Source organism: Phodopus roborovskii, unplaced genomic scaffold (genome assembly GCF_943737965.1).
Source record: "Phodopus roborovskii unplaced genomic scaffold, PHOROB, whole genome shotgun sequence".
Classification (NCBI taxonomy): Eukaryota; Metazoa; Chordata; class Mammalia; order Rodentia; family Cricetidae; genus Phodopus; species Phodopus roborovskii.
The window spans coordinates 13872601-13898880 of record NW_026126448.1 but is presented as its reverse complement, the minus strand read 5'-3'; the positions used below and the strand labels follow the sequence as shown (position 1 = coordinate 13898880).

The 26280-nt window shown below is 42.7% G+C and overlaps 1 protein-coding gene across 1 annotated transcript in view; it reads right to left on the bottom strand.

Moving 5' to 3' along the window:
• Positions 1–26280, bottom strand: part of Grik3 (glutamate ionotropic receptor kainate type subunit 3) — a 210921-nt gene that overhangs the window by 72683 nt on the left and 111958 nt on the right. Inside the window, exon 2 of the mRNA XM_051188767.1 lies at positions 7269–7445. Coding sequence (XP_051044724.1) covers positions 7269–7445 — 177 coding nt within the window. The remainder of the gene's footprint in view (positions 1–7268; positions 7446–26280) is intronic.

Here is a 26280-nt window from a genome sequence, read left to right as displayed (position 1 = left end):
GACTTCCACTTATTTTTCTCTTTGTCCCTTCTGTACATATGTCCTTTAGTCCTTCCATGTTTCTTCTATTCTCTAAGAATCTTCTAGGATGGAAGAACTCTGCTACCAAGGCCCAGGACAGAGGTTGTCACAGCAGCAGCAGCAAAAACAATAGCAACCTTGCTTCCAGATGTTTCCAGGGCAGCAGCCAACCTTGTCCTGGCAGTCCTGTGCATACACTGCAGTAATTACATTATTTGTGGCTTCAATTTTGAATCCATTTTCTGGTCATTTTACAGTAACTCGATGGTTCACAGTCATTGTAGGAGTCCCCAGCCTGAATACACCCTGCCTTCCATGACAATTGTAGTTATAGCTGAAATTATCCCAATCAATTTGTGTCTTAAAAGGAATTGAGCCACCCAGAGAATAAGTGCAGGCAGAGGAGCCTGGGGAGTGCTGGGTCGATTCCAGCCTGCTCTGGCCAGGCTTGGAAGAAAACACAGTGCTTTCTGGGCTTCTGGCTCAGATCCTGCTTGGCAGACATTCTTCTTTTAATTTTCCACAAAACACTTCAAAATAAAGGCAATAGTGAAAGTCCCTTTTAATAGGGAAAGGCCTCCTGGGCCTCAAGCAGGAGGAAGGATGAATTCAGCCAGAGCTAGTGGGGCAGATGGTGCCAGGCTTTGTGTTGCTGTGTCCCTTGCCCCACATGACCTAAGGTGGTTGGATCAAGCTCACAGGGGGAGAATGGTGGTACTAACGTCTATTTAGAAAAAAATTAATTATCAGGGAACTCTTCGGAATTGGGCCTAAGTGAATCACCTTGGAAGGGTCCTAGCGAAGCTCCTGAGGAATGCAGCCTGAAAATCAAAGATCAAAAGAGGTACAGACCGGGGGAGTGTGGAGCTCCTGGGGAAGGGAGGGGGTGTTCAGTGCAAGCCAGCCCAGCAGAAGAAATTCCTGGAGGGTCAGACAGCGTGGCTTCCATCTGTGGAGGAGAGAGGCTACCTGCCAGGTTTGAAAACCTGGGACACAGTGCCATATAAAGCCCCCTGTCGACATCTATGTGTGCATGTGTTGGAGATAGAACCCAAGGCTCTGTACCACTGGGCCACACTCCTACCTGAGTCTATTCCTTTATGGCTGGTTAAAACTTCATTTTTTAATTATGTGCCGACCTGTCTGATGTCTTTAGATGATCCTTTCATCCGTTTCTAGCTTTTGGTTGTAAACAGAAAAATGACTGGATAGAAATATCTTTTTATGCAAAAGGTTCAGTAGATGCATAGTGTGGTGGTTTGAAAGAAAATGGCCCCAATAGGAAATGGCACTATTAGGTGTGGCTTTGTTGGAGCAGGTGTGGCCTTGTTGGAGAAGTGTGTTACTGTAGGGGTGGGCTTTGAGTTTTCTTATGCTCAAGGGAAGCCCAGTATGGAACACAGTTCTCTTCCTGTTGCCTGTGGATCCAGATGTGGAACTCTCAGCTCCTTCCCCAGCACCATGTCTGCTTGCATGCCACCATGTCCCACCATGAAGACAACAGACTGAACCTCTGAAACTGTAAGCTAGCCCCAATTAAATGTTTCCCTTTGTAAGAGTTGCTGGGGTCATGTTGTCTCTTCACAGCAGAAGAAACCCTAACTAAGAAACGTAGATACGTGCAAACAATGCTGTATGAAGCTGAACCCATCCTACCAGCGTTGTGTAGAAGAAACAAATCTCAACAGCCATGTATCACCACACACAGAAATAGATCAGAGAGCCAAACGTGAAAGACACAACCACAGAACTCCTAGAAGATTCTCTTCAGGATAGACAAAGACTTCTCAACCAGAACACACAATGAGAATTACTAATAAATTAGACTTCTGACAATTAAAGATTTTGCTTCTCATGGCATATGACTACTAAGAGAGTATGAAAGACAATCCCACGTGTAGGACATAATACACATAGTAATGTATGTATTCATACACACACCCAAAGTGAATCTTTATATATATATACATATCTATATATACATATATATGTATATATGTGTGTGTATATATATGTATGTATATATATATATGTATATATATATATATATATGAATGAATGAATGAGAAGAACTCCTTTAAATCAACAAGGGAATGACAAGCAACTCAGTTTTAAAAAGGTCATTGAAAGGTTAAAAAAGAAGCTCTCCAAAAAGGAGAAAATGAATATTCAGATGGCCTATTTGATAGTCAAATTAGCAGAGTAGAGCATGTTAGGTCTTCTGGGGCCAGGGGACACAGAAGCACAAAACCTGACACCACCTACCCGACCGACCAGCTCTGGCTGAATTAGTCCTTCCTCCTGCACTGAGCCCTACGAGGCCTTCCTCATTAAAAGGGACTTCCATTGTCTAATCATCTGATAAATATAAAAGAAAACCACAATAAGACAACCACTTACGGCTTAAAATCTTTAAAAAAAAAATCTGAAAAAGTCTAATTGACCTCCCTGCATGTCAGCACAGACGTAGAACACCCACTAGCCTTGTGCGATGCTGTGGGAGTGCAAATTTGAGCAACCACCTATGAAACTGTTGAGCCGACCACCATGACCCCATGCTTCAACTCCTAAAAACAAACCCTGTGCCCCTGAAGCAAGCACACAGCCGTTCACAGAAACACTGCATCAGTAACTCCTGAGTGGGAGCGACTCAAGGGCTCGTAGAGGGTGAGATGGTGTTTTTCAAAGGGCCACCGTCATGATGACCCATGAGTGCAGGGCTGGGAAGTTGGAATCAACACTCCGGGAGGCTCTCAGGGATGGGTTGTGGGGCCAATAAACAAAGTTCATAAAGGAGATGCTGAATGATTCCGACTGCATGACCTCTGCGGTCAGGTCAAAGCAGTGCATGCCGGCAGCACGAAGTGATGGCAGCCACAAGTAGATAGCATGGTCACAGGGGCTCCCAGAGGCCCAGAAGGGTTAGCCTACTCTCTGGCTTGATGTGGGTGCTAGGGATGCTGTGTTGAACTGGCTAGACAGGATTACCCACGTGCATTCCTGTCCTTCTGGCGATCCAGCCTGCTTCCCATGTTGCCCTTGTCATTATTTCCTATGGTGCTTCAGAACACTGTTAAAATGTCTCTTACTCTGGGAAAGCCTCCTGCTTGTGCCAACACTTGTGTGATTCATTACCATTCTCTGGCTACTGTAACTGTTGGACCTATGACCCGATTTCCTAATAGCCGATGTGACCTGTAGAGGGGTGACGCTTCATCTCCCTCTGGGATTATCAGGAGAAATTTAAAGTAACTTCGACATACCAGAAATTTGTTAATTCTATCCCTCATTTGTCTATCAGATCAAACCCTCAGTAGTGAGTTTGTGCACCCTGGTACAGGTCCATGGTACAGGTGCGCTGGTTAGTATTGCCAACTGGACACAGACCTGGGGGGGGAGGCAACTGCATCTAAGGAATTGTTCCCATCAGACAGACCTGTGAGATGTCTGTGGCCTATTGTCTTGATTGGTGATGTGAGAGGGTCCACTCTGCCAGGCAGTGGTGGCGCATGCCTTTAATCCCAGCACTCGGGACGCAGAGGCAGGCGGATCTCTGTGAGTTTACTGGTCAGCCTGGTCTACAGAGTGAGTTCCAAGACAACCAGACTGTTACAGTGAGAAACCCTGTCTCCAACAACAACAACAACAACAACAACAGAAAGGGTCCAGGCTACTGTGGGTTGTGCCACCCCTGGCAGGCAGTCCTGGGTTGTGTATGAAAGCAGGCTGAGCACAAGCCAGGAAAGAGGAACAGTGAGCATGGCCTCTGCTTCAGTTCCTGCCTCCAGTCTCACCCTGCCTTGGCATTCCTCCAAACTGGACTTGGTCAGGGTTTTATCATAGCAACATAAAGCAAACTAGGACACTAGGTTACACAGTACAGTATTGAAACATTAATAGGGACTGTAGTCTAGTGAAGACACAGAAACACACACACACACACACACACACACACGGAGGTGAGATTGCAAAAGAAAAGTCTAGGGTTATAAAGGTAGAGGTGAGGTGGCCTGGCCTTATCTTAGGAAGAATATAAGGAGAAGAATATAAGGAGAAGTTAGCTTGACACCAGCAAGGCTGGGTATGGGTAGAGTGTGCATATTCGAAGGGATTAGCAGCAAGGGGAACAGGGACTGGGTGTCCAGATGTAGCAGGAAGGTCAAACTGGGGCTAGATTGGTCAGGATCTATTGATGGCCTGGGGATGGGCACACTAGCTAAGGCTTTAGGGGAGTAGCTGTGTCATCTGATACGGAAGGAAAGACTATGGCTGGTTTCTGGGAGCGGATGGTTCTGCCTCTGGTCTCTGTGGACAATGTGGCAGCAATACACAGGGAGTGCAGATCCTGGGAGGAAGTGCCCTGAGAAGGGTCCCAAACTGTGTTGTGCTGCCACCAGGCTGGGGAAGGTGCTTATATTGGATCACAGAACATCACTAGCCAGACAGCATAGCCTTTGGGCTGGCTGAACCCATGAGGGCCTCTGATCTGACTCCAGGCATTTGCTGAATCCTGAAATTCTATGGCTAGGCCTGATCCAATGTAATCATATGTGTCAGTGTGGCAGGGCCATGGATCGTTTGCTTCCTGGTGCTGGTTGCAGGGTATGCTGGGAACAATCAAGACTAGTTCAGTGAGGCGGGGTTCAGGATTACGTTAAGGTGCCATGAGGCTCATGAGTGTCAGACATTAGCAGCTCAACCTCATAGCGCCTCTGACCTTAGGCACACACAGGAGAAGAGGGCAGCAGGGGAAGCCCTTGTGGGAGTCAGGCCCTTTGTTGATGGTCCAGTGTGTGGAGGGCCGGGTATACCCAGAGCAAAGTCCTATTTATTAGAGTCAGACACAGTCCTAAGCACTTAATAGAGGCACTCTGTCCAACATGTTGAGATCAGAGTGGTAGGGATTCCAGTGTCCATACTGTACAGAAGCTCTGAGCTCAAAAGCGAACCCACAGTGGGGCTTTGGGAAACAGCCAGGAGTAGGTCACATCCTGCTGGCTCTGCCCCCCTGGAAATCAAATGGCTCAGAAACTAGAAACTCCTTAGAGAGACAAGGCTAGCTTGTGGGCAAGTCTCACTCAGCCTGCTTTGGATGATGCTAACCCCTAAATTCATTTCACAGGGGTCCTAGACAATGACTCTTAGACTGTCATCATTTATTGATACATTCAACAATTGATGCATTCACTGAGCAGTTACTATAGTCCTTTATACTCCAGGTGCCCCAGAAATGGAGCAAATATCAAAAGAGATCCTTCCTTTCAGTAATGTGAGGGAGAAGAGAAAGTACATAAAAAAAATCCCAGTGATTTAACTAAAAATTGTGATATGAGCTTTGATAGGTTATGATATCATATTTCGGAAAGGATGACCTAGTCATTTTGGAAATGAGATTCCTTAGGCTTGAGATCTTTAAATGGTTACATGGAAATCGGAGGTTCTATGGAAGCTATTTCCAGTTATCTAAGCCTTTAAGTTGAATTTGAATTAAATATATATGTAAAAATATAGTTCAGATACACAGTCTCCCTCAGGATCCGCAGGGAATTGGTTCCAGGACCCCCTGCAGATATCAGACTCGCAGATGCTGGGTCCCTGGCACTGAGGGACTTGGTATTTGCATATATCTTGCACACACTATGCCTTATGCTCTATCATCTCAAGATGCCTCATCCCACAATGCAATGCAAATGCTATGTAAATAGGTGCTGTGCTTATTGTTTAGGGAAAATGGCACAGAAAAGTCTATATATGTTTAGTAGAGAAGAAATTCTTTTTTTCTCCCTCCTGGTGTTTTTGGTTCATGGTTTGTTGAAATCATAGATGTAGAGCCCATGGGCCTGGAGGGCTGACTGTGCATGCACACATACATGGACTTACGTATACAAGCTGTCTTTTAAAAGACATTAAAATGGGGCTAGAGAGATGGCTCAATGGTTAAGAGCATCAGTTGCTCTAGAGGAGGAGCCGGGTTCAGTTTCCAGCACCCACACAGCAGCTCATGATCAAACTTCATTTCCATAGGGATCTGAAACCCTATTCTGACTTCTGCAGGCATCATGCATGTGGCGCCCATACATACATGCAGGCAAACACTTATACACATAAAACAAAAGCAAATAAATCTTTAAAGAATATAGCAACAACAACTGTGCACTTGGGTGTGCTGTGTGACACACTGGCAACTAGCTACTCGTCCAGGAACTGAGAACTTAGTTACTGTGTGTGTGTGTGTGTATGAGTGTGTGTGTGTGTGTGTGTGTACCAGTTGACAATGACAGTGGTATTTTATTCTCTTATAGTCTGTTTTTATCTTATTTTTAAGAATTCAGGTGTGGAACCATTTGAACAGAACTAATACAACTTGCTATTGTGAGCCAGGATTTTCTAGTGGTGATGCCAGCAACAGAAAGAAAGCACAGACACACATTGAATATGAGACCAGGGTCAGACCCATGCCTCATCTGTAGCCTCTGGGGTCACGCTGCTGCAGGCACTGAGCAGTGTACCATTTTCATGTCTTTTTGTGGCAGGCAGATGGTGTGCTCTCGGGCTAACACAGTATCTGTTTTATACGTGTGCTACCTATTGCTGCTTGAGTAGGATACCAATGAAAGATAAAAAAGTTCTGTAGCAAGGTGACTATGGTTTTGAAATAGCTGAAAGAGAGAATTTTCAATATGTTTACCATAAGGGAATTATTAATGCTAGAAGTGGTAGATGTCTGAGGTCCTATGATTTGAGTAATATTCAAGGCTCACATGTATCCAAACAGCACATCCTATACCATAAATAGTTATAATATTTGGATGTTTAAAAAGAAAACTAATAGAAAAGAAAACTGTTTGAAAATGTTCATGTTGGTTCAAAGGTCCTGGAGACCTTGGCTGGCCTACTCTCAGGCAATCCCAGTCCCTGTCTACCTTTCCTCTGCTTGCCAACTACCCTTCCTAGTCTCCCAGGGTCTCACTGTGTAGTTCAGGCTGACCTTGTACATGCTATGTAGCCCAGAGTGGCCAGGAGTTCATGATTTCCCTTTGGCTTCCTAACTGGTAGCATTACAGGCTACAGTACCATGCCCGGCTAGCCTGAGACTTCCTTGAAGACCCCACCCCTGCTCCTGGGGGATTGCACAAGCTACTTTAAACAGAGAAAGAATCAGGACCGCCAGAGAAGTGGGAAAGGTTGCAATCCCCTTCCCCCCATCCCCCAAGTTGGAAAAGCGCAGCAAGGATCTGCACACTCACCCTTCTTGGTGGCCTCAAAGCTGTCATGGAAGTGAATCCTCTGAATGTCATAAGTCAAGGTTGTGTTGGGCAGCAGAGTCCTGTTCCTGTTGATGATGTTGGCAGAAAATCGAAAGGCATGCTCCTCGGCGTTCATGACCTGGGCGTTGGGGCCGTCTGCATACTCAAAGATTCCTCCTGTGAGAGATGACAGAGCCGTGTGTGGGAGGGAGCGATGAGGCTGGGCACGGATGCTTCTCGCAGGTTATGTGGATAAGGTCTTCCCACTCCACTGCTCAAGAAGACCCCAGATAATTTCCATGTTCAAAAATTATACATTTTATCCGACTAGCAAATTGCTGCTAACAAAATCTGACAGGCCAAAATAAGATCACCAAGTTAATACTGCTATGAGAATTTTTAATAGAGTTCTGGTAAGTAGAATCTACCAGACTATTACAAGGCTAACATACCATGACCACGTAGTTTTATTTCAGGGAGGCAAGACCAGTTCGATATAAAGGAATCCATAAATACCACCATCCCATCACGTCAACAGTTCAAAGGAGATGAAAATATGATCAACTCTCAAACATCAGGAAAGCATCTGATGAAATCCAGTCTTTATGTCTACCGCCATAAAGAATATTTAATAAGACAGCAGCAGAAAAGGCAACTCCTCCAAGCAACTTTAGCACACACCAGCCTTAATACCACAGTAATATTTAATGAAACACTAGCGGTGTCCTTATCAAAAGGAAAAAAAGTGTTGGTAAAGATTCACACTGCACCACTAACCAGCAAAACAAGACAGAAAGTGAATTTAGAGGCATGGCTTCTGTAAAGGTGCAAATCCTTATTTGCACATAGCATAAATGTTAATGTATTGTGATTGTATTCACTCCCCATTATGTCTCTTATCTCCCTCCCACTCCTTCCCAGATAGTCTTCCTCTATTTTCATGACTTTTTCTTTTTTCTGTGTATACATGGGTCATGTGCAGGTGGTCACAGATGCTGTATGCTCATGATAGCAGTGGGCACGCCACACCCACAAGTCAGCATTTTATGGCTCTCCTCCATAACCACTGGCTCTTACTGTCTTCCCACCCTGTTGTCTTCTGCAATGCTCCCTGGGCCTCAAAGGGCTATGTGCATGTCCTGTTTGGGGCTGACTATGCAACACACAGTCACTCTTAGCCCTTTGACCAATTATTAATCTCTACCCTGACCATTGCATATAGCCTACAGAGGCTTTTCTGACCAATGTTGCCCTAATCTATGGGTATAAACAGAAAACAAAATTAGAAGGTATCTTAAATGCATGAGCATTTATCAAATGATCAGTAGTAGATTTTTTTTCCCTGTAAGGCCTGTATATTCCTAGCTATAGGTTTTTGAGCAAGTTTATAGCATGAGGCATATACTCCTTTCCATGGAGCAGACCTCAGGTCCAAGCAGGAATTGGCTGGTCATGGCTGGAACCTCAATGCTACTATCACACCACTATCAGTGGGTGCAATGAAAAACATTAATGCCCAACCATAATGACAGGGGAGAACAGTCAAGGAGAGTTAAATAACTACTTAGCACATATTAACAATGCCTCTTTATATCAGTGAGAACTCATGAGGAAATTTAACAGCAAAAAGTTCCCCTTAACAACATCAGCACACATATTAAACAACCAAACACAAACCCAAAAGCAAGTGATAATCCAAATACAAACATGCAATTCCAATAATTTACTATGAAAACAAATAAAACACCCTAAGCAACAGAGATAACCAAGGCATGAGCCACCACTTCTGGCTTGGTTATCTCTCTTGCTTAGGAGAGGCCGGTGGACATGCCAGACATGCCAGGGCTACATGGTAAGACCCTGGTGGGAGGCAATGAGACTGAGACAGAGACATACACACATAGCTACAATGCCATGTTTCTTGGAAAGCAAAATTTCAGGTCTCAGGTTTCTCCAAAATCATTTTTCAGTTTTAATTTTACTCCAATCACAACCACAAAAAAGACTTCTCTTCTACTTGGAAAAATGACTCTAAAATGTGAAAGCTAAACATAAGATAATGACTGAAAAAAAAATGTCTTTACAGAGATGATGAAAGGTGACTTGCATTATCAGATTTTAAAATATATCATTAAGCCTAAATAATTAAAATCGTGTTGTAATAGCGTCTGAACACACAGGAGATCAAGAGAATGAGATTAAAAAGCCTTAGAAAGAGGCTCAAGCAGAGACAAGTATCTAAAACATGAATGAGAAGATGTTTCTCAGCAGCGGCAAAAGGATGAATTATTCATTAATTGTGTCCTGACAATTATTCTATTATTTGGGATTTCAAGGTTTTTTTGACACAAGAATTGAATCCAGGATTTCATACATGCTAGGCAAGCGTTCTAGCACTAAGATACATGCCTGGGGGAAAGAAAACATTATAAAACTGCCAAAATTAGAAAAGAGGGGCTAACGGTCTATAATATTGGGTGAGAAAAGGCCTAAGTATTTCAATAAAGTCAGAACATGTGGAACCAAGACTGCTAACCCCAAAGAAGTAGCATGAGGCTTCTATGCACCAAATTCACCACCAACAGCACCGAATGGTGAGAGACTAACTTGTAGCATCTGCACCATAGCATGAAAGCTAATGTTATAAAAAGCACCCAGACTCAGCAAAAAAGATACATACCCCAGTGTAAGCAGGTGCAAAGGAGAAGTATGGGTACTCCACCATCAACAACAATGCAAACAAGCTATCAATGGATGGAGAGAGGTGTCACCTTTCCTAACAACTGAAATCAACAGTAAGATGCTGGTTTAGCTCATCTGATCAGATCATAACACAAGGGCCCCTGCTTCATTGTTGAGGGGTTGGAAAATGGCACACACTGCTTTTCCTAATGCCCATGTATGGAGAAGATCTAGAAATACCTAACCAGGGGATGGTAAGCCATGTATATCCATAGAACAGTAAAAATTTAACAATATGGCTTCTCATCAGAGAAACTTCTCTTTGAAACACATGGTGTTTTGGTTAGGATTTCTATTCCTTCCACAAAACACCCTGACCAAAAAGCAAGTTGGGAAGGAAAGGGTTCATTTGGCTTATACTTCCAGCTCAATAGTCCATCATTGAAGGAAGCCAGAACAGGAACTCAAGCAGGGCTGGAACCTGGAGGCAGGAGCTGATGAAGAGGCCATGGAGGGTTGCTAATTACTGGCCTGTTTTCCATGGTTTGCTCAGTCCACCTTCTTGTAGAACCCAGGATCACCAGCCCAGGGGTGGCACCACCCACAAAGGGATGGGTCCTCCCCATTGATCACCAGATAAGGAAATGCCTCAACTGCGGCTCCTTCCTCTGATAACTCTAGCTTGTGTCAAGTTGACATACAAAACCAGCCAGTACTGATGGCAACCATTGCATAAAACCACAACCAATCAAAATACAAAGTTGTGGAGCTCACTCCCCATGGATACAACCTCACCATAACTCCTACACCTAAAGCTCAGAGATCCTTGCAGAAGAAGGGCCAGAAAGGGCCAGAAGACCAGGAGGTTTGCTGTAAGATTGTGCCTCCTAGAAATGTCAGAGAAGCTATATCCAAGAAGTCTCACTAACATGGCTACCTAAACAGGACATGAATAAGGATGCCACCTTGTCACATATCATGAAAGAAGAAAGCTCACCAGGCCACAAACCACAGACAAGAACCACAGGCAACTAAAGATGCTGGGAGCAGAGAAACAGTCTTCCCCAGGGAGGGTACACAGATTGGTTATCCAATATCAAATGGCCATCCCTGAAAACATATACATATATTACACAGACTGAGCAGGTTGTAGTTCTGCATTTAGGAGTGTGTGTGTGTGTGTGTGTGTGTGTGTGTGTGTGTGTGTGTGTGTGAAACAACAATGAAAGAAAAGGAGACCATGGGGGCTGGAGAGATAGCTCAAAGGTTAAGAGCACTGACTGCTCTTTCAAAGGTCTTGAGTTCAATTCCCAGCATCCACATGGTGGCTCACAGCCATCTATAATGAAATTTGTTGCCCTCTTCTGGCATGCAGGAATTCATGGAGGCAGAATGTTGTAAACATAATAAATAAATAAATCCAAAAAAAAAAAAAAAAAAAAAAAAAGAAAGAAAGAAAGAAAGAAAGAAAAGGAGACCATGAATTTGAGAAAGAGCAAAGGAACTACATGGGAGGGGGTGAAGGGAGGAAAAAGAAGGGGAATGATGTAACTACATTACAACTCCCCCTCTCCTTCCCCCGCCACAACATTTTTTTGAGACAGGGTTTCTCCTGGCTGTCCTGGAACTCGTTCTGTAGACCAGGCTGGCCTCGAACTCAGAGATCCACTACCTCTGCCTCCCCAGTCTTGGGGCTAAAGGCGTGGGACACCATGTGCAGCTATTTTCAAAAACTGCAAGGATATGGGAAGTGTCTACCACGTGTTGCCATTTTGAGGAAATACAGGAAAGAAAGGAGAGTGGGGTTGGGATTAAGCCACCAGGGTAAGGGGAACCATTGCTTATTTAATAGGCATATGTTTATAGATAAGCCTTTATTCTTTTCAGTAATGAGCATTTTGAGATATTATTTGCACTTCACAAAATTGACTTGTCTTGTGTATATGGTGGTTCTGAGTAAGTAGTCATGTGAGTATACCACAATCCAATTTTAGAACTTCTCCATCTTCCAGCAATACCCCCTGCAACTATTTTACTGTTTGCACCGGCAGCCCCAGGGAACTACTAATTTGCTTTTTGTCTCCAAAGATTTTTTTTCCCCCTGAACATTTCATACAAATAGAATCACATCCTGGGTGTTCTTCTGGGCCTGGCTTCTTGTGCTCAGCAGGTTTGAAGTTTATCGATGTGTAGCATGTCTGAGTAGCTTGTTCTGTTTTATTGTTAACTATCATTACTGTACATAGATATGCCGCCTTTCGTTTATCCAGATGTCAGTTGATGGGAGTTTGGATTGTTTTCATTATTTGAGGAAACTAAAAGAAAAACAAAACAAAAACAAAAACAAAAAAAAATCCTGTGGCTTTCAGTTTCTGGTCTGCTGTATGAAAAGCTAGGAAGTAAGTCATTACTCCACCTAAGAAGCAACTGAAAAATCAACTTTCCTTGAGCCTGTAAGTATGAAGTCATAGAGCAATCATTTCCCCCCCCAAAACTGGCTAGAGTGACGGAAGAACAGAAGAATTCAGTATATAGGAATCCTTAATGGGAAATGCAGGTTTATGTGCTTGAATACTTGGTATCCAGTTGGGGGCGCTGTTTTGGGAGGCTGTGGAATCTTTTGGATATAAGGCCTAGCTACCAGGCATAAAAACCATAGGGACAGTGCTAGAAGGTTATAGCTGGCCCCAGTCTCAGCCTGAGGTCTTGGCTTCCAAGTTCTTGACCTGACCCAACACACAACAAGCCAACTACCAGCTCCTGATGCTGCAGATGGAGTCTAAGATGCTGAACCTCACCCACCATGAAAAATACAGCTGTCTTCCATTATGTTGCTTCTCTTGGGTATTTTGTTCTCTCTATGAGGAAAATCTGCAGAAGTAGAGACCTGGGAGCAGAAACCATCACGGGATACAGTAGGAAAACCCAAATTGCAACTGAGAAGTTGCTGGAGACTCACTGTAGGTAAGCCTGAGGGACAAAATCTCTAGGGAGTACCATTTTTCAGGTTCCCGCATTTCTGGATTTCATTCCCACAATCCTTCCAGGTTCTTACAGTGAATACCGGAGTGGAGGGATCCCCATGTGTATTCAGGAACAGGACCGATTTTAAAACATGTCAAAGACTTTTCTTCTTCACAAGGCCTGTCTCACCTGGAATTAGATGACAAAAGTCTAACCTGCTAGCGCTTGATCAGGCCCTAATGAACCCGAGGGAAAGGAGATCCAGACTCAGCCATTCCCCAGCACCCATGTAAAAGCTGGGTGGGAACAGCAGGGCAGCTGTAATTCTAGCACTTAGAAGACAGAGATGAGGACCCCTGGAATAAGCTGGGTAGCCAGAGCTAGGGAGCTCCAGATGCAACTAAAGGAATCTGCCTCCTCGCGTACGTTAAGTGCTTGAGAAGGACTCTGAACATCAGCCTCAGGTCTCCACATGTTTATGAATATATGTGCAAGGCGTATGCACACACACCGCAAAACAGAAGAAAAAAGACTGATTCTAATGATAGTGTGTGTGCATAATATGCACCAGTTCCTTTATCCAGGTCTCTCTCTCTCTCTCTCTCTCTCTCTCTTTCTCTCTCTCATACACAGACATTAGCCAAAAAAAAAAAAAAAAATACAGACAGGTATCAGTGTCAGACACAGAGATCTTAAGTATGTTGCAACTGTCCCACTAGGAATTCAAAACTGTCAATACGCTAAGGGCTCTTGTGGTGAAGTGGGCAATTTAGAAGACCAGGAACTCCTAAGAGAAAGAGACAACAAAATAAAAAAAATAAAATAAAATAATAAAAGCTAGAGAGCAAAGCACTGTAATGAAAACGAAGAATGCCAATGGGAGGATCCTAGCAGGTGGGCCATGAGCTTGAGGATCCAAAAACAAAAACTGGAGAGGGTGGGTGGGTAGGCACAGGGAGGAGAAAGCAACAGGGCACAGTATCAATGTCTGAGAACTGCAGGCTGTTTCAAATAAAAACAAAATGGAAACAGCAGAAGAGAGTTGTGAAAAGAAGAAACAATGGAAACAGTAATTGCTGAAAGTGTTTCCCAAATCAATGTCAAACACTAAACTGCAGGGTTAGGATGCTTGGAAAACACCACACAGGGTAACTGCTCCAGTCACTTCTAAGAATACCATTTTCAAATAACAGAAAGTGAAAGACTAAAAAGAATCCTGTCGGAAGACAGGAAAGACACACTTTCCCTACAGATGAGCAAAGACAGGAATGATATCTGACTTCTCTGAGAGACAGCCTTGTTAGGAAAAGAGTAGAGTGAAATATTTGAAGTGCAGTGGGAAATAAACACCACCTCGAACTCTTTACCTGGAGAAATTATCCTTCAAATCTGAAGAGAAATAACAACAGAAATGGAAGGAATTTATTTGCAGTGGACCTGCACGTCAGGAAATGTAAAAAGACATTTCGAGAGAAGGAAAATGATGCAGGTCAGAAATGGGGACCAACACAGAGAACGAAAAACACTAAAAATTAAATGAAGGCAAAATTATGTTTTTCTTATTCTGAATTGATTTAACAAATAACTGCTTGTTTGAAATAATAGTGAAAATCACACACTTATTTATAAGACAAATCAATGACATCACAGGTGCAAGATGGCAGGGAAAATTGTTGCAAGAATGTGCTTGCTTTGTGAGAGTTGTAATGCTACTTGGGAGAGGGCTTGGGCTAGTTGTAAATGTACTTTACAAAATTTGGGGCAACTACCAAAGACAGAGAAGTACACCCGACACTCTAAAGATGGAAGGTACTGGAATCATAAAAATCTCTTTTTTTTTCTCTGCAAAAGGCAGAGAAAGAATAGAAAGTTAAAATACGGCAAGGGCAGAAAGCAGTGAGAAACTTGGAGTGTATTAACCTACCTATACGAAATTTGGCTTTACATATCAGTGACTCAAATGCATCTACAAAAGTCATCAACTCAGTGAATACAAGAAAATAAGATGCAACTGCTTACTGTCTGCAAGAGAGTCCTTTGAGTAAAGGCATGCAGGGTAAGAGTGGATGGATTGATGGTCAGTGGAATTTATCGCTGGATTGCAAGGATAGTTCAAAACACAAAATATGATCAAGGTGATACACAGTACTAAGTAAACGAAGCAGGGAACCTCACACGACTATCTCAAGCCCCAAAGAGAAAGTTTTTGAAAAATTCAGCTAATTTTTTTTTTGATGAAAACATGTAAGAAACTATGAATTGAGTAAAAGCCATATCTGAGAAACCCACAGCGAATAGTGAGTGGTGAAAGAATGGAAGGTTCTCTTGAGGACCTGGGACAAGACAAGGATGCTGCTGCAGACTGAACAAGGATGTCCATCATTGGCTCTTGTTTAAACATTTGCTGTTTGGGAGGCTGTGGCACCTTTGGGGTTGGGACACATGGCTAGTGGAGGTAGGTCAATGGGAGTGGGCATGAGGGAGGGGTTATATCCTGCTTTGGCCCTGCATCATCTTCCTAGTCAGGATGACGTAAGAAGCCACAACAGCAAGATCCTTCTATAGACTGACCCACTGCAGCCACAGGAACATTTTTGTCACAGTAGACTTGAAATTCCTTACAACGACAAACCAAATAAATCTACCCACCTTTAACTTGCTTCTCGCAGGCATTTTGTCAGTTATAAAACAACCTAATACGGATGTCTACTTTTGCCTTTAGTAGTTAATATATTAGTACAGTCTGTCTAAAGTAACTGGACAAGAAAAAGAAATAGACAATCAGAACTAGAAAAGAAAAAGTAAGATTATTTTCATTTGTACATATGATTTTGTACGTAGGGAGTTCTGAATAGTTCATAAAAACCCTTAGAACGAGTAAGTTTTGTAAAGTAGAATAAGAAGTCAAAATGACAGCGTTTCGATACATTAATAATGAATGACCTAAAAAAATTATAAAACAACTCCACTTATAACAACATCAAAAAGAATGAAATGTATCAATTTTTAAGAAAAATTAAATTATGTGTATGTGTATGTGTGTGTGTGTGTGTGTGTGTGTGTGTGCGTGTGCATGCGTGCTATTGGCTGCAGAATCCAGAAGAGGTTGTCAGATCCCCTGGAGCTGGAGTTACGGAGGTTGTGAAACACCCCATATGGATGTAGGAACAAACTCCAGTTCCCTGCAAGAACTGCATGAACTTTTAAACAGGAAGTCATCTCTCCAGTCCCCATAGTAATAATTTGTAAGCAGTGTAATACCTAAGAGTTATCTTAAACAAGGAGATAAGAGGAGATGATGGGAGATGCCATTATGTATATATGTTTCTCATACTGGTTAATGAATAAAGCACTTCAGCCAATAGGAAAGCAAGAGAGGTGGGACTAGGAGACAAGGAGGAAAGAGGAAGTAGTGAGGAGGAGTCAAGATGGAGAGACTGGGGAGACGAGACGCCTGCCGTATTCCCTGGTAAGATAAGACCACGTGGAAATACATAGAAATGGTTAATAATTAAGACAGAACTAGCCGATAAGAAACTAGTAACAGGCCAACAGCATTATATCAAATACAGAGTCTCTGTGTGTTATTTGGGGCTGGCACAGCAGCAGGACAAGACCAGTGGCGGGCGGAAAAACCTTACTCCTTACAGACTTGCATGACAAAAACTACAAAATATTGCTGAACAACGTTAAAGAAAATGTAAATAGGGCCTGGAGAGATGACTCAGCAGTTAAGAGCACTGGCTGCTCTTTTTCCAAAGTTCCTGAGTTCAATTCCCAGCAATCACTGGGTGGCTCACAACCATTGATAGTGGGATCTCATGTCCTCTTCTGGAATAAAATCATACATGCAGAGAGAGCACTGATAGATTACATAAATAAATCCTTTAAAAAAAATAAAATATAAATAAATAGAAACACATCCCATGGGTATGATATCAAGGTATCAGTATTGCTCCTAATAATCTACAGAGTCGATGTAATATAGTAAAAATCCCGATGCCTGTTTTAAACAGAAAACACCATCCTAAAATCAACACAGACGCCGACTGAACTTTGAATAACCAAAACAATCTTGAAAAGGAACAAATTTAGAAAACTTTCAGTTCCCTAATTCCAAACTTTCTACTTACTAAATATAATATCTACAGCTACAGTCAGAGAAGGAAATGGGGTAAAAGCGAGAGCACTATGACATGGGATTTGGCAGTGCCTTTCCTGGCTGCAAACATCCAAGGCACTGGCAAGAGAAGAAAAACGAGACACCTTGGGCTTCGTGGGAAGCAATTAAGTGTGCATCTGCATCCAATTAAAAGAGTGAAAAGGGTAACCTGGAGCATGGGGAGTGTATACCGGCCATAACTGACAAAAGATTAATATGCAGGATATACAGAGAACTTCTAAAACTCAGTAACAAAAACCTAATTTAAAAGTGGGTGTTATGGGGGTCTTGGGGGATGGCTCAGTGGTTAAGAGCACTGGATCCTCTTCCAAAGGATCTGGGTTCAATTCCAAGTACCCACAAGGCAGCTTGCAACTATCGGTAACTCTAGTTCCAGGGGATCAGGTGCCCTCTGTCAGCCTCCAGGAGCACCAGGCACACAAAGGGTGTGTATACACATTTGCAGGCAAAACACTCATATGCAAAGTAAGATAAATAAATAATTTTTTTAAAACATTGACGTTAGACTGGAGATGGTGGCGCACACCTTTAATCAATCCCAGCAATCAGGAGGCACAGGCAGACAGATCTCCATGAATTCGAGGCCAGTCTGGTCTACAGAGTGAGTTTGGGACAGCCAAGGCTACACAAAGAAACTCTGTCTTGAACAAACAAACAAACAAACAACCCCTCTTCAAACCAAAAGAACAAAACAAAACAGTTTCTTCCTTATTTAAGATGTTTTCTTTAGTCATTTAAGGACAGGAGGAGACTGGAGAGATGCCTCAATGGTACTCTTCCAGAGGATCCAGGCTGGGCTCTCAGCACCCACATGGCAGCTCACAACCATCTGTAACTCCAGTCCCAGGGGAGCCAGTGCCTTCTTCTGGGCACTGCATGCACTTCCATGGGCATTGCATGCACATAGCATGTAGACATACATGTAGGTAAAACACCCATATGCATTGTCCTGGCTAGTTTTATATTTGCTTGACACAAGTTATAGTCATCTGAGAGGAGTGAATCTCAATTGAGAAAATGTCTCCCTTCAATCAGGCTGTAGGCAAACATGGAGAGCATTTTCTTAATGAGTGATTGATGGGGGAGGGCCCAGCTCATTGTGAGTAATGCCACCATGGGTTGATGGACCTGGGTTTTAAGAGAGGGCAGGTTGAGCAAGCCATGAGGAGCAAGCCAGTAAGCAGCACTCCCCCATGGCCTCTGTATCCACATTCCTGCCTTGTTTGAGTTTCTGCCTTGGCTTCTCTCAGTGGGCTGTGACTTATAAATAAACCCTCCTCAAGCTGCTTTTTTGGTCATAGTGTTCTATCACAGCAATAAAATATCCAACTAAGCCATGCATACGGTTCAAAATGAAAACAAAAACAAAACAATAAGAACAGGAAGTCCGACCAATACCGTAGATAAAAGGCTTGAGTAGGCTCTTTGCTTTTCAAAGAAGATATAGAAATGGCCAACAAGTACCTGAAAGATGTTCAACATCACTAATCATTAAGGAAATAAAAATTATAACTCGGTAACATAACTGCCTCATACTCCTTAAGATGGATATCACTGCAGTTGTTGCTAAGTGGCCTGGTGAGATGGCTCAATTGGTAAACACACTCCCACAAGTTGTCCTCTGATGTCTATATGTGTGCACTAGGGCACACACTTACTCTTTCCACACATAGACAATAAATATCTAAATGCAATTTGACAAATAATAATAAAATAAATAAAAAAGGAAGATCAAGGTTTGGAAAAATTGGGGCTCATGTATCCTGTTGGTAGAGATATAAAATGGTCTAGTTACTCTGTAAAGCATTAATTTCAGAATTAGAATTATTATATTTAATATATATTGATGTGGGATATATAATATATAATATTATATAAGTATATGGGACTACTTCCAAAGAACAGAAAGCAGGGATGTGAATAGCTGTTTTACTCACAATGGCAAAGACATAGGAACAAACTGAGGTGTACATCAGAAGATGAGACAGTAAGCAAAACGTAACACATATATGCAAGAGAAAGTCATTCAGTTATAAAAAGGAATAAATTCTGACACATGCTATGACATGGCTGGAAAATGAGGACATCATGCTAAGTGATATTAGCCCATGAAGTAGAACACTATCTATTGCTTTCCAATACACTGGCAAAGAACAGGTGTGATTTGAAAAATTAAAAAAAATATATCACACTACTACCCACATTAGCAATCAGAGAAAAAGAATAGTTAATAAATCTAGAAATAGTTGTATGAGATCTCTTTGAAGAAGATGACAAAACTCTGAAAAATCAAAGGAGTAATTTTAAAAAATGGAGAACTATCCCTTGATCCTGGATAGAAAGAGTCAATATTGTTACAGTGCTTCTGACTTAATCTATAGGTTCAATGCAGTCTCAATCAAAAATCCCACAGCAAGTTATTTTGCGGCTATTAGCAGAATGATTTCACACTGTGCATGGAGAGACAAGAGGTATTCTTTTTAACAGTACAGCTGTGGTCTACAACCCTGTATAGCAGGTGTCATGGGGCTAACCCAAATTGAAAGAGGGTAGAGCGATAGGACTGATAGCACTCTACTTCAAAACTGACAACAGGAAGCAGAGGAGATGGCTCAGTGGGTAAAGGTGCTTGCTGGGCAAGCATGAGGACCCGAGTTTGAATCTCTAGAACCCTAGAGGCATAGTATAAACATCTGTATCCCAGCAAATCCTGTGCGGACATGGGAGGGTAGCACTGAGAACCCACCGAAACTAATCCAGGTCAGCTAATCTGGCATAAACAGTACGGAAACAACAAAGATAGCCTGTTTCAAGCTGGATGGTGAGGACAGGCACCCATGGTTGTTCTCTGACCTCCACATGTGTATGGTGGCATACACACACACACACACACACACACACAGAAAGAGAGAGAGAGAGAGAGATCAGTATAAAGCTACAACAGTCAAGACAGCTCAGTATCTAGCATGAGGATAAACAGTTTAGAAAGCATAGAGAAGCTCAAAGTAGATGAACATCAAGTATGGCCAGCTGATCTTTGCCGCAGGAATGAAGGCAGTGGAGAAGACACGGACTTCTCTAACAGATGAGGACAGGGTAACTGCATATCAACATGCAAAAGAAAAAGATCTGGACATGGATCCTACATCCTTCACAAAATAAGATGAATTGTATAGACTATGACGCCTTAGAAGGTCACAAGAACAAAGTTTAGACTTTGGCTTTGGCAATGACTTTTTAGTGTAACATAAAAGGCACACTCCAGAAAACAAAGACTTGATAAGCTGCGCTTGATCAAAACTAAAATGTCTGTGGTGCAGAAGGTGCCCAGAAGAATGAAAAGACAAGTTGTGGGCTGGGATGCTGTTGGTGAAGGACAGTTATCAAAAATGCACTCAAAGTGAGAAAAGAAGAAACACAAGAGTAGGCCAAAGATATTAACAAGTAGCTCATCACAGAAGATGAGCAAACAACCAAAAAGACGCTCCACATCTTACAGCGCCCTTGTAATGTAGTCTGTTAGAACCCCACAGCGCTGACTGGGATGGCTGCTCTGCACTGTCAGCTTGGCTGAATTTAGAATCGCCCAGGAGACACACCTTTGGGTGTGTGTGCCTTTGACTGTGTTCCCAGAGGGCATTAAGAAGGAAAGACCTGCCCCGAATATGGGTGACACCATCTTTAGGCTGCAGTTCCAGACAGAATAACGAGAGAATACGCGAGCTGAGCCCTAACATTCATCTCTCTGCTTCCTGGCTGTGGGCATGATGCAGCCAACCATTTCATGTCTCTGTCATGCCTTTCCTGCCAGCATGGACTGTATCTCCTCCAATCACAAGCCAAAATAAACCCTTCCTCCCTTAAGCTGCTTCCGGTCAGGTGTTTGGTCACAACAATGCAAACAGGAACTAACATGTTGAGGATAGCAAATACTGATGAAGAGGAAGAGGAAGACAGAGGCACAGCTGATGGGAGATGTCATTTTGTAAATATGTTTTTCATACTGGCTAATAAATAAAGCACTGTTGGCCAATAGGAAAGGAAGATAGGAGGGACTAGGAGACAAGGAGGAAAGAGAAAGTAGTAAGGAGGAGTCAACATGGAGAGAATGGAGAGACCAGATGCCGGCCCCACTGCCCAGTAAGATGAGAGAGACCACGTGGAAATACTTAGATTAACAGAAATAGGTTAATACTTAAGATAGAGCTAGACGATAAGAAACTAGTACCTAGCCAACAGCATTATATCAAATACAGCGTCTCTCTGTATTATTTGGGGCTGGCGCCGCAATGGGTCCAGACAGGCAGGGAAAACCTACTCACAATACACAGCCATCACTGCTGCTGGGAATGTGGAACTGTGATTCCAGAGCTATTTCAGGTTCTTATAAAACTCATCAAACTCTTTTCTTTTCTATTTTATTTTGAGTCAAGGTCTCACCCCATGGCCCAGACTAGCCTGGAACACACTATTCAGCCCAGGCTTGCCTCAAATTCATCACAACCCAACCCTCCTGCTTTAGTCTCCCAAGAAAACCAAACATGTACTTGTCATTCAATCCAGCAGCTGTGCTCTTTGGAATTTACCCAAAGGCATTGCCAACTTAAGTCCTGTACCGTAGAAGCCCATACAAAGGTGTATACTGCAGGTTTATTTAAGATTGCTCAAACTGGGAGGCAACTATGGTGATCTTCACTAGGTAAGTAGACAAACAAACCGGTTCACTCACACAGTGAGAAACTAGCGCACACTTACACAAACAGACATCAAACTACAAAAAGAATGAAAAGATACAGAGGAAGCTTAAGTACATCTTATACACAGATGGAGGCAGCCTGAAGGGGTCGCAAACTGGATATCCCGGCAGTATTCTGGAAAGGGGCAGTATGGAGACCTGATAGTGGACACCAGGAACATGAGAGCTGCATAGGAGCCAGCACGGAGGTATTTGAGGGCAGTGAGATCACTGCGCTTGATACTGCAACAGTGAACTGGAGTCATTATGGATTTGTCAAAACCATAGAATGTTCAATACTGAGAGTGAACCTTACCCTAAATCACACGCCGGGAGACAGTGTGTCGATGCAAGTTCAGCACACGTAAGGAATGCGCTACTCACTCTAGTGCCTGGCAGTGACAGTGAAGGAGGTTATGAATGTGTGTAAGAGCAGGATGTGTGGGAAATCTCCGTGCCTTCTGCTAAAACTGCTTCCTTCAATTTAAGTCTATCGAAAAGAGAAATGAGGGGTGGAGGGACAGTTCAGCCAGTAAAATGCTTGCCTGGCAATCATGAGGATCTGAGTTCAGTCCATGGACACCGTGTAACAAACAACAAAAATTACATTCCAGAACTAAAGGTGTGTGTTTATAAGCCCAGTCTTGGAGGGGCTGAGATAGGAGGATCCATGGCGCTCCACGGCCAGTCAGCCCAGCCTAATAGGTGAGTTCCAGGCCTGTGAGGAACCTTGTCTAAAAGAGGAATGGCACGGGAGTTTGTCCTCTGACCTCCACATCCACACACAAGCATGTGCATGTACATGAACATGTGCACATGAACGTGCACGCGTGCGCGAATACACACACACACTCCAACACAAGCAGGTTAAAATAAATAAAAACAATAAAAGAGAAAAGGAAGTCAGGGGGAAACAGTGAATATGTTAAAAAGTAAAAAAGCAAACTCACTCCTTTCCAGGGGACCTTAGCCCAGATGGAGCACCTGTGTGGGTACACACACTTGTGATCCTGTATAGGTGTGCATAAACCTGACACAAGCATAAAACAAGATGAGAAGACTTATCAGGTGGTGAAGAGTCGTTGTCGCTGAGTGGTCACCTCTGGGTGACACATTTCCTTCTCTGTGTTCTATCCATCCAGAAGGTTCTGCACTGAGCATCTGCACCATTGCTAACGAGAAGAGTCAGCACACCACCCTGTTTCTGTGCTTAATACAAAATAAATGATCAAACTACCAGAGGACACAGTGATTCCATATCTAAACACACTTATGTGTAAGGACATCTTTGATAATATTAAAAAAATAGAATCTCCTCAATGTCCCAAGGCAAGAGGGCACTTAGTATATTAAAACCCACCTGCACAGTAGAACAGGTCCTGAGCATAACAATGAGGACAAAGGATGACGTAATACAGTGAATTTGCTTTAAAATACAGAAGCTGAGGTGAAGGGGTGTGCATAGGATGGGAGAGGTTGTGAGTCCAGAGAGGCAGGCTACATGAGGGGTGCACCCAAATGCAGTTGACTGTCTCTCTAGAATCATGATACCGTCTTCACAGCAGAGCTATTTTTGGTACCGTCATGGTACGAACAAGGTGCAAAACACTCATGAAGTTGCCATCAGGAAAGACACAATTAACATTAATTGTAGAGGTTGAGGAGATGGCTCAGTGGGTGACAGCACTTGCTGTGTAAGCATGAGGACCTGAATTCAGATTCCAAGCACTTGTGATAAAAAAAAAAAAAAAAAAAAAAAGAAAGAAAGAAAGAAAAGAAAAGAAAAAAAGAGCCAGGCACAGTGTTGTTCACCTGTGTCTTAGAGTTTCTATTGCTGTAAAGGGACACCCTGAGCATGGTAAGGCTTGTAAAGTAAAACATTTAGTTGGGGTGGCTCACTTACAGTTCAGAAGTTCAGTCCATTATGGTGGGACATGGTGGCATGCAGGCAGACATGGTGCTGGAGAAGGAGCTGCTACATGTTGATATGCAAGAAGTAAACTGAGGCACTGTGTGGTTTGGGCATATGTGAGACCTCAAAGCCTATGCCTGCAGTAACACGCTTCCTCCAACAAGGTCACACCTCCTAATAGAGCCACAACCTATGAGCTTATGGGGGTCAATTACATTCAAACGACAGCAACCTGTATTCTCACTGAAGCAGAAATAAGGGGAAGGGGCCAGGCAGGCAGTAGGATTGTTCAGGGTTGCTGGCCTCCAGCTTAGCCAAAAAAGAAAACAAAAAACCCTTAGTTTCAGGTTTAGTGAGAGACACCCACTGACTTTGGCCTCCATGCATTGATGTACACACATGCGCACACTCATGCATATCTCTAACAGACACACACACACACACACACACACACACACACACACACTGCTTATAGATGATGCTTATTAATGTTCCCTTAAAAACTCAAGGGAATCAGATGAAAATGGAAGCAACTAAGCCTGCAGCTCACTTCAGGGTCAGCACACGAAAAACCCAAAACATAAAGCCTTCCTATGTATCGGCCATAAACAGCAAGGAATTGAAAGGAATAAAAGAGACCCTAACCTCACAAAAACCACAGCAAAATAATAATAATAATAATAAAACGCTTTACAATAAACGTGCAATTCCTCCATCAAGCCAAGTACAAAACTTTACTGGGGGACATAAAAGAAGACTTGAATAAATGGGGAGACATAACTTACTCCCAGAAGGGTTGGCTCAATATTGTAAAGATGTCAGCTCTCCTCAAATTAATTTATAAACTTAATGCGATTCCAATTAAAATCAAAAAGGACACACTGGAAGGACACACACCAAAATGTTAACAGTGGTACTTTCTAGAAAGTAAAAACGTAATGGAGTGTGTGCATCTGCTGTTGTTTGGCAAGCCTTTCATGTTGAGGAAAGGAAGTTTTAAAATGCTCTTAAAGAATATTTAATAGCATAGAAAGCAGCCATCTTCTTCCCTCAAAACTCAAGAACTGCAAGCAATATCATATGATTCTTGTATATCAAATGAAAAGTGAGTTTAAAACATTATTTATAGCTACAGAAAAAAAAAACTGGAAGGATTTGTATCCAAATGTTACTATAGACTAAGTCTAGGTAGAAGGGGTTAATGAATTATTTTGATCATATTTTCTTGTGCTTTCCAAATTATTTATAGCAAATATGTACTGTTGGTTCAAAATCCAAAAATTTTAAAGTGTGTGTGTGTGTGTGTGTGTGTGTGTGTGTGTGTGTTTGTGTTTGTGTGTGATGGCTCAGTGGGCAGGCACACTTGCTGTGTAAGCATGAGAGCTGGAATCTGAGTCCCAGCATCTATATAAGAAGCTAGGGATTGTTGGGTCTGCAGCCCCAGTGATGTGTGGTGTTGGGGGCTGCAGAAATAGGGACCACTGGAGCTTGTTCCAGGCTCAGTAAGAGACACTGTATCGAGGGAATGAGGCAGAAACTGACAGTAGAACACCAGAAGTCCTCTTCCAGTCTCTGCACACATGCATACATATGCTAAATACAAAAGCAGAGAAATGGATAAATGCTAAATAAGAATCTTAAAGCAAATTAAAAAGACCAAGAATTTAAAAAAAAATAAAGAAATGAATCAAATCAAATCAAGAGCTCCTAGAGTCTGGTTGCTTCCTCTCTAAAGAACCCCCACTCTCAACCCCGTGCATACCACAGCTGTGGGACATAGCCCTTTTCACAGGCTGAAACTTAGCCTACATCACTTAGTTCCATGAAAACCCACTGCCCTGTGCCAACCTGCTGCTGGACACTCATTAGCATGGGTTCTGTTTTCCAACAGTGCTCAGCCCAGCAGACTTGACTGTGACTAACGAGTGCCAGCAAGTGTGTGGCTCCATTCTTACACACAACAGTAGAAAGACTCTCCATTCAGGCTTCAGTGACAGCATGGCTTAGTTCAGACCCATCTATCTCCACCAGAGGAAGCTCTGCCATGTTTCCAAGACTTGTTTTTCCATGTGCAGAGTTGGGCAAACATTAAAGGGTTGACTTCTCTGAGGAAGAACAGCACCAGCAAAGCTGAGTGTGTTGACATGCTGAGGTCTCAAAAGGCAGACATTGCAGGAGGAAACAGTGTGATTTAGAAAAATGAAATTAATTTGAGCCTCCAAATCCCAGGGCAGGTGTTGACAGCCTTTTCTTGTAGATATCCAGAGTCAACATTTCTGCCTTACTGGGCCAGTTAATCTTTGTTTCAGTGACTCAATTCTGCCATTGTAACAATGAAGGCATCCACAGATACCATATAAACAATGAATGTTTCAATAAAACTTTATTGACAAAAACAGATTCACCATTGGGCTGCAGTCTATACCCAGATTTTCAGGAAGGGTAGCCTTCATCTTGGAGAGATTATTATTATTATTATTATTATTATTATTTAAGAAAATCAGTACTGGGGCTGCGGTTAAATCAGCTAGGGTGG